General features: G+C 43.6%; 1 protein-coding gene across 1 annotated transcript; it reads right to left on the reverse strand.

Annotated features, from left to right (window-relative positions):
- Positions 1 to 350: 350 nt before the first annotated feature.
- On the reverse strand, positions 351 to 18,010 carry LOC144739500 (ras-related protein Rab-28-like; the record flags this gene model as incomplete). The annotated part of the gene is given in 7 exon segments (XM_078622451.1): positions 351 to 443; positions 3,463 to 3,540; positions 3,633 to 3,736; positions 13,542 to 13,569; positions 13,571 to 13,671; positions 15,063 to 15,155; positions 17,914 to 18,010. Coding segments are annotated over 7 exon segments (594 nt in total), but the record flags the coding sequence as incomplete, so codon positions are not given.
- Between the last annotated feature and the right edge of the window lie 1,262 nt (positions 18,011 to 19,272).

Here is a 19,272-nt window from a genome sequence, read left to right on the forward strand (position 1 = left end):
GTTATATAGAAAAATATTTTCAATAACCAGAGCTTTTTTTTTTTTAAACCAAGTAATCAAAGACAGAATCTAGTATATATGAGATCAATCACAGGAATAAAAGGATAGCTGCACGTAAACATGAAAAAAAAAATGTTTTTTTTTGTTTTTGGGTTTTTTTTTTTCAGTTTTTTGACAAACCACTCAATGTCCAAACTACAGGTCTCAAAACCAAACAGTCAACCAGCTTGCTCTTCATCTTACCGCACAGCAACACAGAAAAACACACCACACAGTTTGAACACCTTTCATCCAGTCACCCTGCAAAAAGGAATACTGACTGCAAACGTGTGTGTGTGTGTTGGAGGGAGTCACTGCACCACACACATGGAGCTGCGAGGGGTGTTGACTGTCCTGGCCACGGTGTCCTGACTGTAGTTTACAATGTCTGCTTTCACCACGCGCTGCAAAGAGGCAGAGAGACAGATCAGCGCTCGCTCACACAACCAGGTATTCACAGTGTTAAAATAAAAAAAAGTCAAATAATCTCCAACCAAAACCTGTTTTACAACCCGCCACTGAAATCAACATTCAACACTTCTCAGTGAGGTGATATTTAGTGAGTTTGTCATTAAATGAGATGTTATACTAAGAACAGTTATATTTAGTGTTCTGTTGTGGACAAATCAGGCAACACTACTTCTAAATGACCCAACACATGCTGTATATCAATATTTAAAAAGAGTTATCTAACTCCCTGTGGATGCCAGTGTTTTTTTTATTTACAGTAATTTACTTCATGTGTAGGCTCAGGTGTTAAGGTTAGGTGGCTTACACTTCATTGCAAGTATATACCAGGAGACATTTTGGGACTAAAAAAAGACACAAAAATATAAATCTTTGATCACAAATCAGACATTTTCAGTCTGATTTGTCATAATTCTGATTTCGCTATTGTTAATGAAAGGGTTCATGTCTGTAACATGAGCGTTTGGTTTACATACACAAGCATCTTAGATGGTGTGAATTGGCAGAGGTCAGTTTTACTGGAGAACGCCAACATGTGTCTGACAACTTTCTAGCCTGGAAGAGCACAGACACACGCACACACGCACGCTCTCTCTCACACACACACACGCACACGCACACGCACACGCACACGCACACGCACACACACACGCACACAAATCTGTGCAGTTTAAGTGAATGATCAAAATGAAGGTATATATTTGTGGCCATGGAGGTTTGTTGTTACAGCATTCAAAAAACACACTAAAGGATCATAACACAACAACAGAAGAGGAGGAAGGTTCTGCTACTTCGTCTAGCTCTCCAGTTGTACTACAGGAACTAAATACTACAAGAACTAAATACTTCTCTACTACTCTTGCATTATTGCACATATATGACACATGTCCATGTACCCATGGAAACATACTTCCAGCTATTGAACACAACATATTTTGCTTTGCTGGGTGGTCTCTTGTCTAACTGGGCCTTCATCCTGCGGGTAGTCCACCAGCTCAGCTTTCACAATCCTCTGAACACATGAGGCCAGCGGAGCAATGGAGGAAGCAGAAGGACAGAAAATGAAGAAAATGAAGTCAGATGACATAGACAAGTAGAAGTAAAAGTATGAGAGAGGATGATGAGGTGGAAACCCACATGAAATGGGACAAACAACCAAACTGATGGACACAATGGTCCAGGTGGTTCGACCAAAAACATTCAGTTGGTGACATACGTATATCACACAGAAAATTTGCGGACAAGCAAAGAGCAGAGCAACGAGTTCCATGAAGTGAACACTGATCACCGGGTGACCGCTAAGCTCTACGGATCACGGTCTACGGCCTGAGAGTCCGTCAGAGAGTCCGTCAGAGAGTCCGTCAGAGAGTCCGTCAGAGAGTCCGTCAGTGAGTCCGTCAGTGAGTCCGTCAGTGAGTCAGTCAGTGAGTCCGTCAGTGAGTCCGTCAGTGAGTCCGTCTGTGAGTCCGTCTGTGAGTCCGTCTGTGAGTCCGTCAGTGAGTCCGTCAGTGAGTCGGCCTCTGCCCTCAATAACCACTGACGAGCAGATCACATGGCTGAATACCAGGTGCCTGGTAGGCTGTCTGATTAACGAGCTGCTGAAGCCTGCTGTGGAAGTCTGTGACTGATCCGGGGATGTGCTATCTGATCTGAAAGACAGAGGACCATGACGGAGAGGGCTGCCAGGCAGATATAATACTGTCAGGGGTTGTGACCCTCATGTTCAGCCGTCTAAACCTGACAACTGATAATGAGGCTCCACTGGCCCCGTGGCCATACTCCACAGCCGCATCTATGGCCACAAAGAAATGTCTCCTGTCACGGAGCAGACGTGGTTTCAGTGCTTTCAAAGTTTATTATCTGCGGCCAGTTTTAATCTGTAAAGCATTCAAATTGCGTTATATGTGGTCAACTGGAGAATCTCTGACATCCTGACAGGAGTGTCTGTCTTCCCCACAGATGCCTCAACATGACTGATGGCAGCATGGAAGCAGACTTCAGTGGGCTAACTCCCCAATCAGTTTGAAGGTCATATAGCTGGTTTCCTGCTGGCATGTGCTCTGCTGACACTGCTAATTATTGTGGACAGAGGAAGTGAGTCTCTCTAGTCTCTCTACGGTCACTGATTGATGGTTTCTTGTCCATTCTATGAAACAGAAGTTCTGAAAACTAATGTCTACATTTAAAGTCAGCCCACCCAGCTCTGTGTCTGTCAGCCTCTCACTCGCTTGACGAGACGGGATTAAAACACTTTGCTTTATTGACAGCGCTATCTAGGGAGGAGGGGATGAGTGAAGTAGATGGACGGCTCTATTACGTGGTGGTCACTTTCAGCAGTGTTTCCTAATGTTGGGGAGGGGGGCTTGAGAATTTGGCCTGCCCTTCCCTTACATGCTCTCCTCTCTCGAGGGGTTCTGACCTCTTTGCAGCCACTACCCAGTCAGTGTGGCTCCAACTGGTCCTATCAGACCCAGGATTAATGCCTCTGGGGGAGGTGACCCTGTAAATCCTCCAGCTGCTACATTGAGTCACCTTGGTCTTGCTGGAGAACCAAAGCCCTGTTTCAGCCCCAAAACGGTGGGAGATAAACGAAACAAAATGAATCAGCCAGCAAACGTGACCTTCTCACCCTGACAACTGCCTACCTTTCACCTCTGACTTCACGCACTAATGTGCTCAATGTGGGTCTATTTCCAGATGTCACTGGCAGGTAGACGGTCGCAGGAGGCAGACGTAACAAAGTCGTGTTTACACAACAAAACATCCTTTGCTGTGTGTGGTGACCTCTGCTGACCTAACACACTCTCTATGACCTCCTTTACGGCAGACGATCCTGAGAGAGACGGACGCTGAAGAATCAGACGCTTTAACGGTTTTTAACTGGATGATCGTGGATTTATCTGCAATGACGTTTCTAGGAGAAAATAAACGGGTTTGGCTTCAGAGAAAGCTCACCTGAGACTGCTCTATCTCAGCTTTGTTGAGCTTCACGCCGAGAATCTCAGCAGCGACTCTCTGAAAACAAAGGTACACCTGAAGGAAAAGGCAGGAATGGAGGAGGAGAGATTAGACAGACACACTATATCAACACTTAATTGTAATTTATTGAGTCGGTCAATACTTACAGAGTCCCCTGTCTTGGCCGATACAAACTGACTGATGAGGCCGTTCTCTTGGCAGAAGCGCTGATGTTTGTCGGCTTTCACTGTCCTCATGTGCTCCAGGTCGACTGCGGACGAAACGCAGCATGACGTGTGAGGAAAGTTACAAAGATACATGGCCAGATTTATATGGTGGATATACAGCGCTCTCTGGGGGTTAACTGTCCCCTATCTGAACATAAACAGAAGGAATAACTGTTTACATGAGTCTGAGATGGAGTCTGCCCCATAAAGGCATGTTCAAACAAAGCATAATTCGTTTGTTATGTTGCCTTCAAACCCCGCTACAGCCAACAATTGTTCACTTCAGGGAGCTTGATAGCAAAAATGATCAATTCAGTGCGACAAGCTTCTATTACCAGCAAACTCAGTGTGACACATTCCGATGTGTTAGCATAGTACAGTTGCACCCTGAAGCCATGAACCTCTATGTGACCCGAAACAGACAAACCAGCCAGCTGTGGAGGAATAGTCAGAAACAATACGTGGAGGAAGACTTCAGGCTAAACTCAAAGTCAGAGCGCAGCTGCTGAAAGTAGAGTATGCCAGTATGAATATGCTGACTTACGAGAGCAGCGGCCTTAAGGGAGGACAGACAGGTCCAAGAAATGGTACTGTCACCTTCCAACTGATTTACTGTGAGCCTATGACAGCACGTTCCTTTTAGCTATTGTGGTTGCACTCTCCGTGTATTTGACTCCTGCTCAGTGATACAGAGAGCTTTGTTACTCCTCTTCCTCAGCATGGGGTCATAACGGGGTCGATGGAAAAGGTCACCTGGGGGTCTTGCTGCTGAAAGCAATAGCTTCGCTCCTTATTTCTGGCTTTGTGCAGATAGGCAACCACACCCAGTATCTGGTGCATACATGTCTGTGGTAGCTGGAGGAGGTCAGGCTACTGTACGGTGTTGCATTTCTTGCGCACACACCCCCCACCCTCCTGAGTTTTACTCATTGTGTGAGGTTTCATTGAGGTTGTCAAGGATTTACCCTTTTCTCATGCCCCTTAGCGTCGGTGGTGAGGGAGGAGCATGAAGCCAGAAGCAAAAGAGACAGCTACAAAGTTGACGGGAGTAATGTAAACACTGCTGCGGTGCAGTATTTTTATTTTATCTCTTCAAGACGCGATACGCGTCATAGATCAATGCAAGGAGACAAAAAAATACATTTGCTGAGACTAATTTTAACCTACAACCATCACCATAAGTGACATATAAACACAAACCTTTCAAGGCAACCTTGAAACCTTTCAGGCTGAGCAGACAGTTTTACATCGACTCCAACACCAGGGCAGACGATCATGTCTCTGTCTGTGCATAAACACAGCTATCTCATGGGCGTCAGCAGGTTATTAATTCTAGTCATTAACAGCAGACATACCCAGCATGCTACTAGAAGTAAACAGTACTAATCCTTTGGATCCTGCACACTTGGGAAGGGTCATCAATCATGTGTCAGAGTTCGATTATCCAACATTAACATCGGGGTTCAGTGCAGAGTGGCACATTACTGTGTAGAAATGGTGAAGACACGAGGTTCAGGTTAATGAATCCTACCTGCAGGTATTCACATCAATCTTCTCTCATCTGAAGTGAGAGTGAAGCAAAGGAAACAGACCAATAGAATAGAATTAAAAATGTAATGATGCCATCCAAGGGAAACCGTGATAGCAGATGAAGTGCCCAGAAAGATAGCCGACAAGATGAAATTCACAGTGAGGCCTTTTTTTCTGACTGTGGTAAAATCCACAATTATATTCAAGGAATCATTTTGGTAACCTGCTAAGTCATAAACATGAAGAGATGAAACATGCTGAAACAGACAAAACAGCCGATTCACAGTCTATAAAAGATTTGCCACTTGCATCCTAACTACCCCCTCGGTCACCTTATCCTGGCACCGAGACTATGATTTTACTTTCTCACTATATAGGCGTGGTCCACATCCTAGCACAGAATTTAGCAGCATGTGGCATCTGTCTGTGTAGTCTGAATACAAGACTAATCCCAAAGTTTGAGTATTTTACTCAATTTTTCTTCTAATGTACCCATTTCTACTTATCAGGCCAAAAACAATCTTCCTGCAATGATCTGGTTTCCCTCTGTTTCTGTCAAACTGTACATCAGCTTAACAGCCCCAAGGAAGTGACTGCAAACATGAAATAAACTGTTTAGGCCTCTGGCCGCATAGAGATAGTGGAGCAGATCATCCACTCGTCAAGAGCGATGGCCCTCCCTCACTCTCGTCGCCATCAGTGTTTATTTAAAAGATCTGCCTGTCAATGCCGTGAATGTAAGGATGTTCTAGAGATTAATATCGTGGTGGATGGATGAGGCTTTTACAGCAGATAACTGCCATGTTACAGCCCTATTACATAAATGGGAAACCAACCACATGTGAAGAAAACATGGAGGTTCATTCTCAAAATCCTTGTGTCTGTGGGGATTTCTGCTCAGGTCCCAAATGGAAATAATCCTCAGCTCAAATTGGCCTGGTTTCTTTTTATGTCCCAGAAATTGGTAATTTGGTTGAATGCAAACCTCCTGGAGTGAGCATCAAAATAAACATCATCATTATTGCTACGTCTCTTTCCTGAGGACAGTGTGCTCCAGCCGCCCTGGACGTTCCACCAATGCCACCAACAGTGGAAAGTCATATTCAGGAGGTGTAAAGTGCCTTCTGGCTGGGTTCAACACGCTCAGTGGTTTTGCTGCTACAATCTGACCTGGCCTAACAAGCATGTTGTTATGATGTTTTATGTAAGATAAATGAAAATAAACCTTTGAACTGACTTCATAGAGTCCATTTGCTCACTTATTACCCCCTGTCCGATAATTGTCACATATGATTGCTTTACGTGAAGTCACATAGAAATGTGTTTCATAACTTTTTGCCGCAGCAGCTGGAGTCCAAGGCCACAGATAATGCTCAACATAATAAGCAAGGACGTTAGGAAAAATATCCAAGTAATATTAGAAGATTCGCTGGCATTGGTCTTATTGAAAGCATTTTAATATTTCATTTGTTCAAGGGGTGTTATTTATTCCTTTCAAATGGATATAGTTTTGCTTTTATAAGAAATAAAATCAACATTAGACCCAAATGTTCCTGGCAATGAGCCTTCATTTTCAGGCACATGTTGCCAGGGCAGAACAATAAGTGAATAGCTCTACCCTTGGCAAAGCAGTCTGAAATCCTACACTCCACCGGTGTGATCATCAGTGGGCTTTTTAAAATTGTGCTGTGATAACAGAGACACCTACTCACTGTTCGAGTAAGTAGGCTGCTGGGGACCAATTGCAACATTTACCCAGCGAGCAACAGCACACGATGAGTTTGGCAGCTAATTGCTGGCAGCCTCATTTTAAACGCAAACAGCCGTTAGGAGGGAATGAGGCCTGTGGGTGGAATGTGTGAACTGTGCGTGTATGTCTGTACGCTGTAGACATGGTGAGACGCTTGTTGTCAGAGGGCTCTAAGGGGTCATATCCCGTTAAGTGAAAGTTACAGGGCTGAGCCTAATCAACCCCTGGGGAGAACCTATCACTTCCAAAATTACCTCACACTATGCCTTTAAGAGCCTATTACGAGTTTCCCCTCAGTGATGAAAATGAGCCAACCCAGGTTACATATGTAGTAAGAAATGGAAGGATAATCACACCAACTCGGAATGTGTCTGTGCCGGGATCTTCCCAATGAAAAAAAAAAAAAACGAAAAAATAACAAAATAGAGCACGTGCATTTTGACTTAATTAGAACTGTTTGTCAAGAAACTTCAAAATATGACATTATAGAATAGAAAATATGTGAGGTGTTTGGAAAGTGGATATTTTTTCCTTGAATTTTCTTGCACAAACCTTCACAGTCCAAGTCTGTACAAATACAATGATGTTTGTTGTTGAGTTAACTCTGAATGGACAAGTCACTAATAAACCAAACCGACTTTGGAATCTATGTGAGACATGCAAATTATCGGTGGCAGAGAGAGCTCATAAAATGTGTTTTTGAAATGTACATAGTCTACCTTTATTCAAAATGTGCAAATACCAACCAACGTATGAGTTTAACTGCAAAAAATCATCAGAATCTGACAAAGTTGTGGTTCGCGACAGGACACTATGCAGTTATTCAGAAGTAACATGCAGAGGTATATAAAAGTGTCTGAAATGGAAGAGAACCAGACACTTTTGACCTTTTGAGTCCCTTAAAGTGCATAAATATTATAGAATATCTGTCTATGTATCTGTCTGTGCTGCTTTTAATGACTTCACACTTCATATAATCCGATTGATACAAAAGGATTGATAATAAGAAATAATCATCCATATATTAATGCTTCAATGCTTAGTTAAGATATTTTGATGACTGTTCTAAGTGACTACAGACAGATGAAGTGCTGTTAGTAGGCTGGTGTTGTCGAGGTGAGCGGGGCCTGTGCGAGAGTCCTCGGGGGAATCCTGACAGAGACAGAGTGCTCTTTGTGCTGCGGCGCCCCTGCCCCCGGTGGCCTGAAACGGGCCAGGGAACGTCAGGGGACTTGCTTTCCACTAGGTCAGAAGTGTTCTGTCGACAGCTCATTGATCACAGCTCATCTTGTCAGTTGGATCGTTTTCATGAGAAGACGCCGACACATACGCGTGCAAACACATACACACACACACATGCCTTCACACTTTAAAAACACAATCAGATCTCACATCGGCCAGTAAACCAATCTGAAACCAACGCTATCTCACAAACCAGACGCGGTTTGTGAGATAGCGTGTGCTGCGGTAGCTGCCGAGGCAGGAGGAGAGCTGGAGTACTTGGTCATCAGAACTACAGTAAAACATGGGGCCGAGGTCCTTGCAGGCTGGGTTAACGGGCTCCCAGGACTCATGAAAAGTTAACAAAAGGCCCAGTTCTGACCAGACCGCACAAGATGCTGCCCAGAGTTTCACTGCCCATGTCCTCCGAGCTCTCCTGTCGCTGTTAAACTAAGTGGACTTTTATGGGCAGCAGTAATACATGCCTGCTGAGGGCGGCAACGAAACTACGAGCTATAATAATTACACAGAGCACAGGGGAGCCTTCATATTGTATGCATTGCATCCCTATGAGTCTATTCATTATCATCAAGCCCACGGGCATAGATTATAAATGTTACGCATGAAATATTATCATTGCCACGTTGGACCTCCATTTTCAACCTGCAGCCATAGCACTGAACTGGAACATGGAAAGTGAGTTTTGCTCACAACTGCGATGAGCAAACATGTAAAGCCTAAAGAAGGAACAGGGTCTAAAGACATTACTGTCATATTTCACAGCACGAAATGGAGAATTTGCACAAAAAAGAGGGGGAATTATGTTGATACTTCACATACATGTGTAATATATGCCTGTGGAGCCAGATCAATTGATTATTTAACCAACCTCATGACAGCACAGCCCCTTCAGGAATTCCTCCATATCAATGTTGTGGAGAAGTGAAGAAATAAAGTACAAGCTGACCATGATGAGGGCTCCAGGCTGCACTCAGGTCAGGTGGCTAAGCTGCGCTGTGCAGCTCAAATGGCCCGTGACTTACCACACAAGAAGGTATTCGAAGACTGATCATCTACTGCATGTGCAACAATATTTGCTTTATGGATGGCTAAAATGAATGAGGACTTTCCATTGTTTTGACAGGCATGAGAGTCACAAGAGATGAGAGAAGGGACCAAAGCAGAGTTTGAGTGTCACAATTAAATCATAGCTTTTTGTCCATTTTGCAAAGATTGGGAGTCGCAGCATTGCAACTATCAGCTTAAACAAACCCTAGGAAGTTATTAAATGCTGCTGGACACACATCTCCACACTGGGCAGGCAGCAGTTGTGCACCGGCTAATCAGTCGCAATAAAATACAGCTGTGACTCTTCATTCATGCTGCCATAAATCCACAGTAATCTGAGTCTGTATTTCCCATCTTTTCCAGACTTACAGAAAGTGGGCTGACAGTTCAGTCTCTGCAACTTGACGCACATGTCTATCCTGACCCGACACCTAAAATAAAATGTGAAGAGAAACAGGAAACACTGCATTTGATGTAAACTATAAACATTCCAGGTCTTAATCCAACCATACAGCGTGCCTTATTAGGTCTATATACTGTATATATAATGTTTAACAGTGTTGAACCTGTGGTTGCACAACCCACAGGGCAACATAGACACTGCTGACGTGTTCATCCCCTCTATCTAGGGAGGGCTGAGGGTGCCGGTGTAAGAGTACTGGGCTTTTGTCCCACCACATGTCTATTGTGGCTAAACCTTTCCCTTGGGGGCAATTAGGACCTTTTAGTTGTTGTAAGAGGACCTAAGTATGAGTGGGTTGAGCCAGGAAAAACATTTTTGAGCTAAACCAAAAACAGAAGCGCATTGAGCTCCTCTGCGCTCCTGGACTTCTGAGCATCTCTCTATTAAGAAATGTGCAGGCCTACACTGAACAGACAGGACTGTGGCAGCTTTAACAGGGGCAGGGAGGTGACGGGGGTGAGAGGAAGTGGGGAGGAGGGAAAGGCTTCAACTTCACCTGAGGCTTTGCCAAGAGGGCAAACAACTCAAGACCAACAATGTTGGTGGCAAGGACATGCTTCACGAGAAGATCCATGTTTTGCTTTGCCTTTCTCATGGCTGGATGGAAAACTGTGGAGAGAGAAGTGCGATGGGTAACGACATGTGGCGAGATCTGCCGTAGCATGCCGAAGGCAAACACACGCATGTTGTTTGACACAACAGGGACGCAGAGCCAATGAAAAGACATTACTGTAAGTAAAGGCAGCTACAGCAGAAGTGTTGGTCTACACATGTGAGAGAGATAAGGCTTGAGAGCAGGTCTAAGTGTGTGATTGAAAGGGCTAGTGTTTGCACAGGAAAGAACGTCAATGTGCAAGTGTGTTTGAGAGATGGAGCAAGACAGGACTGGAGAATGCAGTGGTGGTGGTGGGGGGGGGGGGGTAGGAGGATAAAGCAGGTAGATATGATCACATGTGTGTATCACTTCATGTGAGACCTTGTCCACCTACAGAAGAGGATGTTTCTACAGGCAGACCTGAGTGGATCAGCAAAGAACACTGTTAGAACCTTAAACCCATGAGTGATGAGGAGGGGTTAAGAGAACTGAACCCATTTAAGTCACCCAAATAAGGGCTGTACAAACCCTGTGATGGATGTTCATGGAGTTCCTGAGGGAGAGTGCGCTAGCAATGGGAACGGTGACGGGTGGGGAGTAAGCACGGGTCCTGCGATCTCTGCTCAATAAAAACAAAATGGTTTGATAAATGACACAGACATTATGTCTTCAGAGAAATATGCACGCTAATTTCAAGAATTAACTTCAAACCAGCCCAGTAAATCGGTTTCAAAGAGTGATGGTCCCATTCAGTGGCAGTATTTGTATCTCTGTAGAACTGCTAACAGAGTGTCATATTTGTCATATAGTATGTTTAGACAAAACAACACCTTAGCATTCTTCCATTACCCTTGTGTTCCGGAAAGTGTGTCACTATATTTAAATGCATTCACACCTCTATGTGTGTGTGCACATGTGCATGCCCTTGCATAAAGGAGTTGGTGCACATGTGTGTGCCTTTCAAATATTTCATTGGCCTCCTCTCTGAATTGTTACAAGTGGTGCCATTATTTAACCACAAGGCTCTGGGCAGCATGTCAAGAGCAAGGAGGTGCAGCATACTGGCCCTTAACAAGCTCACTTAAGCCTCACCGGCCATGTTAAACTGAAGAAAGGAAAGGTTGTTCCAGCAGTGACATGGCACAGGAGGGCAGTCAGACCAGGGTAAGGTGAGGAGGGGGACAGCATCATAATGAACCAGTCTGGTCCATGGGCTCAATTACCGTACACTGGCTAAAGAAGACAGGGTTTCAAATTAAACTAGATGGCAGGCACGGGGTATTCAAAAACTTGAAGCTCAATGTATAGTGCAGCACTGTTAACAGGCCAATTGGACTGGAGCCTGAAAGTTGACTCAGTACTTGAATAAAAAAATTAGACTTAATGCAACATGTACATTGGAATAACATTCAGCTGCAAACCTAGTGCATATAGGTACAGGCATGCTATGACATATGCTCCAGTTTCTCCATTAAATTTAGCTTTGTGGAAACACTATAAAGTTTTGAGTGCTGAAACACCGACATTTCCCCTGGGACAGGTCCTCACAGAGGCAGACATCCAGTGTTTTCATAAGCGCTTGTTATGTCTGTGTATCTATTTCGGTGGTAACAATCACGTTGCCTCTCTCAGTCCAACATCATGGGAACCGTTTAAACGAAATCTAAAATCCACTCCCAAAAGATGCAGGGCATTGTGTCACACTGATTGTGTCCATATAACATAATTTGGTATGGGCAGCAATGACTTATGGAACACTGAGCGAGAGCGGTTCGGTTAATATTGTGGAAAAAGAGCCCACCAACATAGCTTGTATATTGATAGGATATAGGGAAAAATACATCTCCAGTTAATACAACATCCATATGCACTTTGAAATATGTTTTACCAGATGCTCTGACTTCGAATTTGTCCTCTTTGCTCAGTTTGATGAATGTCTTTGCTGCAGTTGGGCTGAGTGTAATTGGCGTGTCACAGGGCCAAACCAATGGATTACTGCAGTTGTTTGAGTTGGAAAAACTTGAATTGTACCAAACTTAAAACGATTAAAAGCTCTTCAGTAACTCAGACAGAGTGGGGAGACAGAAACAAGTGAAACTAAAAGAGAAATGTAGTGCAGACATTTTCCAACAAGAGGCCAGACAAACTCTCCACCTTGCTCCCGAATAAGAGAAGTTCGTGGGAGGGTTCAAGGATTCATAAAATTTCACTAGGTAATTGATTGTTCCTGGTGGGTGTAATCTGTGTGGGGATTCTGTTTTTCTTTTTTTCGCTGGTGGGAACAAAAAAAACACCTCTCTGAGCAATAGGGCCTTAGGGGGAGCATGACTATGCAAGTGTAGGGATGAGGCGCATGACAGCAGGATGTATGCAACTTAAATATTACAGTACACACACACTCACCCACATACCCAAGACTAATACAGAGGCGCCCACCGTTAAAGCCGGGGCATTAGGAGATGCAATGGATGCAAAGCAAGAGATATCTTTAGACAGGCGAATCCCACGGTGACCTGGTTGTCTGCTGAGTAACATTAGAGAGAGCTTCCTGTCTGCAGGCACCACTCTGGTATCAGTTCATCATTGCCCACCCCAGGGTGGATAGTCCCGTTACACACAAACACAACGTCTGTCTCTCCAATAACACAGCAGCACCCATGTCTCCACATCCGTCAAGGGGATGTCTAAAAGGAGTCATCATTATTGCTTGTTATTTTGGAGATGGTTGGATGGGGTGCGAGCTGATAGGTGGGGAGCCGTCTGGTTAACGTCCAGTTTGTCTCCTTCACCAACAACTGTGGACAGGAAGGGCAGACTTGGGCAGGCTGGGGGGTTGAGGGGCACTGACTGGGAGACGGGGGCACAGATAAGCGGTGCCCTATGGCGGTTGGCCAGGGATCTTAAATCATCATCAGCGACTCCCAGAGTTCACAAACATCAGCATTCCCATCGTTCTAAAACCTCACTCTCTTATCGACACAGATCAGTTATCTGGTGTTCTAACAAACACGTCTGGTATCATCAAACACTCACTCCTCCACAGACAAACACAGGCACGGGAAGATGAAAAACGTGTCAGGCTGAAGCCAGCAGAGAAATGTAAAGCATTTCAGCTTTTTGGAAGAAATTCAATATATAAAGAAAAGTTTGCACAAACAGTTTTAAACTCCAATCTGGTATAATTTCATATGTGGGATGTGTATGCGTGTGCACGAGACTCACTTTTGTTGCCTACCAGGAAGACCACAGGCCTGAATATCTGATTCCTCATTGCTTTCTTCACCATACTGAAACCAATCCTCCAGATTCTCAAAGCTCTGGTAGTTGGTGATGTCGTACACAGGAGACCACCCTGCGGTTAAAAGGAACACGTCATCCGACCATTGGTCTTTCAGAGCAGAACAAATGCTTGGTCTTTCATTCATGTGAACGTATTGAGTAATAGGAAGAGAGCAGAGGAACAGTAGGTGGCACTGCTCCTCCTTTCTAGAATAGAAGACAGATTCACATATTAAAGGGGACAAACACACACTCCAGGTGGGTTTAGTTCCAAGTATTATGACCTCATCCATCTGCACACAAGACTGTCAATTCACATGGATCCATACAAAAGATTTGTAATTGAGTGTAGAAGTACACGTGAGCTTTGGTGATGTGAGCTATGTGTATTCTATTTTTGTCTTCTCTATTTCTATTTCCTCAACACCAACAGCCACAGTACAGGGAGCCCCAATGCACGAAACACTCAGGGAGTTGTTTACATGAACACATCCATTAATCATGAGGTAAACATGCGACACAAAGAGTTGTTGGCATAGCTGAAGATGTTTGGCCTAGCACACTTTCACTACTTCAACCCGCTGGCATTTCTAAATGTGAGTCAGGGGTTTACACTTTTACTGCATGAGTGCAACATGACTGAAGGTGCTTATTGTTCAGCAGACACGCACTGTCCACAACAAGCGAGTCGGAGCAACGACAGCTTGCGCCCCTGACAATTACTGTGCATCCCTCCAAAGAGCCATGATTGATTACAGGACCGCATGATTGATTACAGGACGCGCAGGGCTGAACAATAGACGTGAGAGCTCCATACAGCACTCATGTGAAACTCCCCAAGCAAAGTCTTGTCATTTGGCAACGATGTACGACGACTTGCTGGTGAAGGAGAGCAACAGGAAAAGCCGCAGACACTCCTGGGATACAATGTCGAGCAGGGCACAGACAAGTGTCATTTTCACTACTTACTGAGTCACACAAGGTAAAGAGCTGAGATGTTTACTTCTTACTTCCACGAACAAAGTGCAGATAAATAACTAGCGAATCACAATAACGATTAAAATTTCGTCACGTGTGATTAAAGAATTATTAAATCTGAGACAAAATCGGCAAAAGTTTTAATGCTCCGCGGACCTGATATACGCAGTGTGAATTCAAATGTCAGTTTATGTTCAGTTTATTATGATATGGCTTCAGCAACAGGGAGCGGCGTGTTCTGAACGAAGCCGCCGAGGCTGTAATAATAAGCCTGACCAGAGTCACCGGCCCTGTTTGGGAAATGGAAACTAATTCTTCCTGTCCTTCCCATTACTCTTTCACCAGTGTGACAAGCATTTACCACAAGTGATGTGAGCATTTTTCCTGCAGATGACTGGAGGGTGTCTATTAGCTTCATGTTGGAAGATTTACACAGGGTACAGAATAAAACGTAGAAACAAGTATGTGTGTGTGTGTCAGTGTTACTTACATGAGCTCCGTACACATATTTATCCAGCATTTTCCCTCCTAATGTTTGGCCTCCAATGTCCCAGACTTGCAGCGTCACGTTGAAATTACCTAGAGGAGGGAAAAGAGGCTTTGATAAAGGTGGGCACATTTAAAATGACCAAAATACGTACAATTAAAGTTTAAACATGTAAAATAATTTACAAAGTATCAATAGAGTTCATATTCTCATTTTTATACAAAAATGCCTGTCTTATTAAAATGTTCTAATGCTTTTGGTTTGCTCTAATGGTTTTGTACTCTTTTTACGCTTTACTTTATTTGTTATAACAATGCTTATAATATCAGGAAAATAACAACTCAGCTGTAACTAAAGACTGCACTTTATGTGAGTAATTTCTATCATAAAAGTCTATGTTGTTGATATATATAATGGAAACAATAAATCAGGGATTAATCTTTCATTCCAAGCACTCTGGCCTGGCAGGTCACCTACACCTCATGTCCAAGAATACCAGCGTAGAGACGGAGGGGGGATGAATAGGTACGCTCACCCTCTAATTTAAACATCCTCAATGCCCTGGCATAAAAATGACTTCTTATTAGGCTGAGAAGAGCTGTTTGTATTGTGCCATATTCTGCCAAGTAATGAAAGTGAGGAGAATTATGTGCTGTTAAGGAAAACAGTAATAATTAAACACTAAATAAGCGGAGAAGAAGACTGTTGTCCTCATGCCTGTGGAAAGAGAACGATTGCTCGATTGAGGAAAAAAAAACAAACAAAAAAAAAAAAGGAAAAGAAAGACGGGCACAAAAACCAAATCCAAATAAATATTTTCTTCCTCTGGAAAATGAAAGGGGTGGTTGAAAAAAAAAAGTAAGAAAAGGGAGGAGGGAGGACCAGACAGTGAAGAGTTTATATTGGTGTGATGAGGGCCCTACGCTGGGCTGGAGCAGAGCATACACACTGGACACGGCTGGACGACTCAACCCCTTCAAGTCCCCTTTTAAAGCACAGGAAGGAAACGCTGAGGTTCACAGTCACTACATCTAGACTATACAATGTCAATGTAAAGCTACATTGAGGAGTGCGATGAATAACTGTTCTTTGGTGGTATAAAGAGACATCCCCACCCTCTCTGCATGCTCAGACACTCGTCTTATTTATGTTTCAGACATTCACGCCAATGAACCAACATTTTTCTGCTTATGTCCTCGCACATTGTTGACATTCGGCCTGTTGGACTGAACCCTACAACTGAAGACAACAGTCCAAGACGTGCACATTCATCAGGGATTCATCCCAGAGGGGTGTGGAGATGACCGGTACTTAGGAAAAGTTGGGGTTTGAAAGAGTTTATCAAGTTAATTCCCGCTCTAGCTGATCCCCTTCAACGCCTGTACCTCACTGGTTTGGCTGAAACATCTGGAAGAGGTATTGTTATAAAAGGCACACACAGAGGAGGCTGTTGTGTGCCAGTCAGCCTCGCCTTACCTCTCCGTGTGTAGGAAAATGTACATTAAGTTTGACAAGCTGGGCCTTCATGGTGAAAGGGGCCAACACTGGCTGAAGGCTCCTCTCCCCCCTGCTGCAAAAGACCCTTACAGCCCCACAGAGACCTGGACAGCTATGCAACCTCTCCAACACAAGGCAGGTTGAAGGTCCTAATGAAGTTTGGGGACCACCCAGCTCGCAGAGCACACCCTCCTCTTCATCAGCTCATCAACACCCAATTCCCCTGAAAATGGGCCTTTTAGCAACTCCAGTGTAGAACCAGTGTTGCAGCTCCGCCACTGATACAGATGTATGTACTCATCGAAAAAACAAAGGTGTCTAGTTCCACACTGAAGTGTACAGAGATTATTTTCGGAAAGTCACGACATTAACAGCATTTGTTCGAGTTCACATAAAGCCCCGCTGAGCCCAGCATGCTTATGGTTGGCTCTGTTCATTTTGTCTCCACCGCAACATTTTTGGGGGTTTCATTCTTCTTCGTCTCATAAGCTGGAAACTGACACACAATCAAAATAGAAGCCCTTGTCCAACTGACAAATCAGCACAACTTATACTTTTAGCACTTAATTTGCTTCATGTTGGTTTATTAGCACTGAAAGAATATTTCAGTGATTCTGGAGCTCAGGCCTTGGCAGAGTTTTTGAAATACCACTCAAACTTCTGAAAATCCCCATTTCACATGATGGGAAGTAGAAATGGAGTGCTCTCGTCAAAGAACAGCATCAGCCAATAAACATTTATTTTACAGATCTAAAGGCGATAAAAAGTGCTTGCTTTATTTCTGCAGGTTCTTCATAAACAAATAAGAGCATTGATGTTTTATGTGGTACAGGGCAAAGTTGGACATGGGAATCAAGTCATATGAACATAAAATGTTCATGTATTTACTCTGCACTGTTCCCACAGAATTATGAGCGAGGCTCGCCCGTCTGGATACAAGCTGTCCACTGGCCTTGTGGAGTTTCAAAGAAAGCAAGCTGTTTGCTGTGGAGAGAAGAGCTTTCACAGTGAATAAACCTGAGAAGTGGCAGACGCTCCGAGATGAGGAGCTACCAGAAAAGACACATTCAGCTCCACCAGCAACATGAAGAATAAGTTCAACCACTGAGAAGACAGAAAATATGACAAACAACAAAAGGCTTCTTTGTTAATTATGAAGTTACTATCGTAGATCTTTTCCAGGCTGATGACGTTAATTAAGAACAATGATATAACTAAATATATGGTCTATCCACAACCCGTCCTTCATATTTTAAAGCATTCCCAGTCCGGTCCAGTGCTTGTAAAACACACGTGTCAGTGCTGAGTCTCCAAGCAAGCGAGCACTCCCAACAGATTATGAAGGTGTCTCACCTGGAAGGCTTATTCTCTTCAAGAAGAAATCCAGGCCAATGGTTTGTTTGTACTGCTTCCCAAAGGCCTCCTGTGCAAACCTGGTGGCGAGTGATGTCTGGAACAACGAGACAAAGGAAAAGACACCATGAATGAATGCCTGGAAAGCTTTTCAGCAATCATCAGGGCAACAAATGTGTCATTTTGAAGCCCTTAAGTACTTTGGGGGGGGCCGGGGGTGGTATTAAGAAGAGCGTTTGGTTCTGTGAATTTGAAAAACAGAACAACAAGTAAAAACCATGTTCATGACCCAGGAAAAAAATGCTAAATATGTCCATGGAAAATACACTGTATATTATAGCACTTCCTAAAAACCTACTGCCAAACTAAACTTTTTACAACATGTGATTTTCTAATATTTGTCTTCAAAACAAATCACAAGGATATAATTTATCATATCACATCTTTTCGATGTGATTCGTTTCTCCAAGCCATGTTTCTCATGCGATGTAACCATCAAGCACGGAGGATATTGATTTCATCACGACAAATCCATTTTAAGCACCTTCAAATGCTTTGTGATTGACTAGAAGGTACACTGCCGTAATTGTCTGCAGTCTCATTTCTCCCAGTTGTGACGGTGAAAATCAGAGAGAATTACAGAAACAGGTGTTGGAATATGTGTCATGTCTCCAAACTGCAGACCTAATAATTGGTACAAATTACCAAGTCTCCATCACTGTCACTATTTGAAAAAAAAAATTGCTTGTTAGGGACTCTCCTGAAATCCATGGGAATCCTGAGCTCTGGCTTGGCATGCCAACTTTCATTCATTTTGATGGATGAGGATCGGAAAAAGAACAGCGTGCTGAATGTCTATCCGCTATCTTTAGAGCAGCGTGCTTTCATAAACACAACAGAAAAGTGAAGCAATGGGAATCCCTTGGTGTTCGTGAGGCAGCAAATGCATTTTTGTGTGGTTTCTGATAGTCACTGGGGATTGAAAACTAATTTTTTGCTTTTCAATCCACTAAGCTTTCACTTGAGTCTGTGCCCTTATTTACCGCCATTTGTGCTGAGCGTTCGTAGGTTCAGCCAGCGGTGTCTAAAAGAAGGACTTGATTTTGTTTAAATTACTCCAGGGAAGACAATGTTATATAATTAAAATTAGGGATGTGCTGATCCATTTCTCAGTATTGGTACCGGCTCACTCCTGGCCAACATTTCTTGATTACACTTCAGAGAAAATCACAATTTAAGCCCAGTTCATTAGCCAAACCTATTATGTAAATGCTTAACTAAAATTTGAGTGACATGTTGGAAAGAAAGAAGTGTCAGGAGGGGTTTATGTTAAGTTTTAGTTATTTAAGCTGTGGTATA

The sequence above is a fragment of the Lampetra planeri genome, unplaced genomic scaffold (assembly GCF_965212315.1).
Source record: "Lampetra planeri unplaced genomic scaffold, kcLamPlan1.2.h2 scaffold_1531, whole genome shotgun sequence".
Lineage (NCBI taxonomy): Eukaryota > Metazoa > Chordata > Hyperoartia > Petromyzontiformes > Petromyzontidae > Lampetra > Lampetra planeri.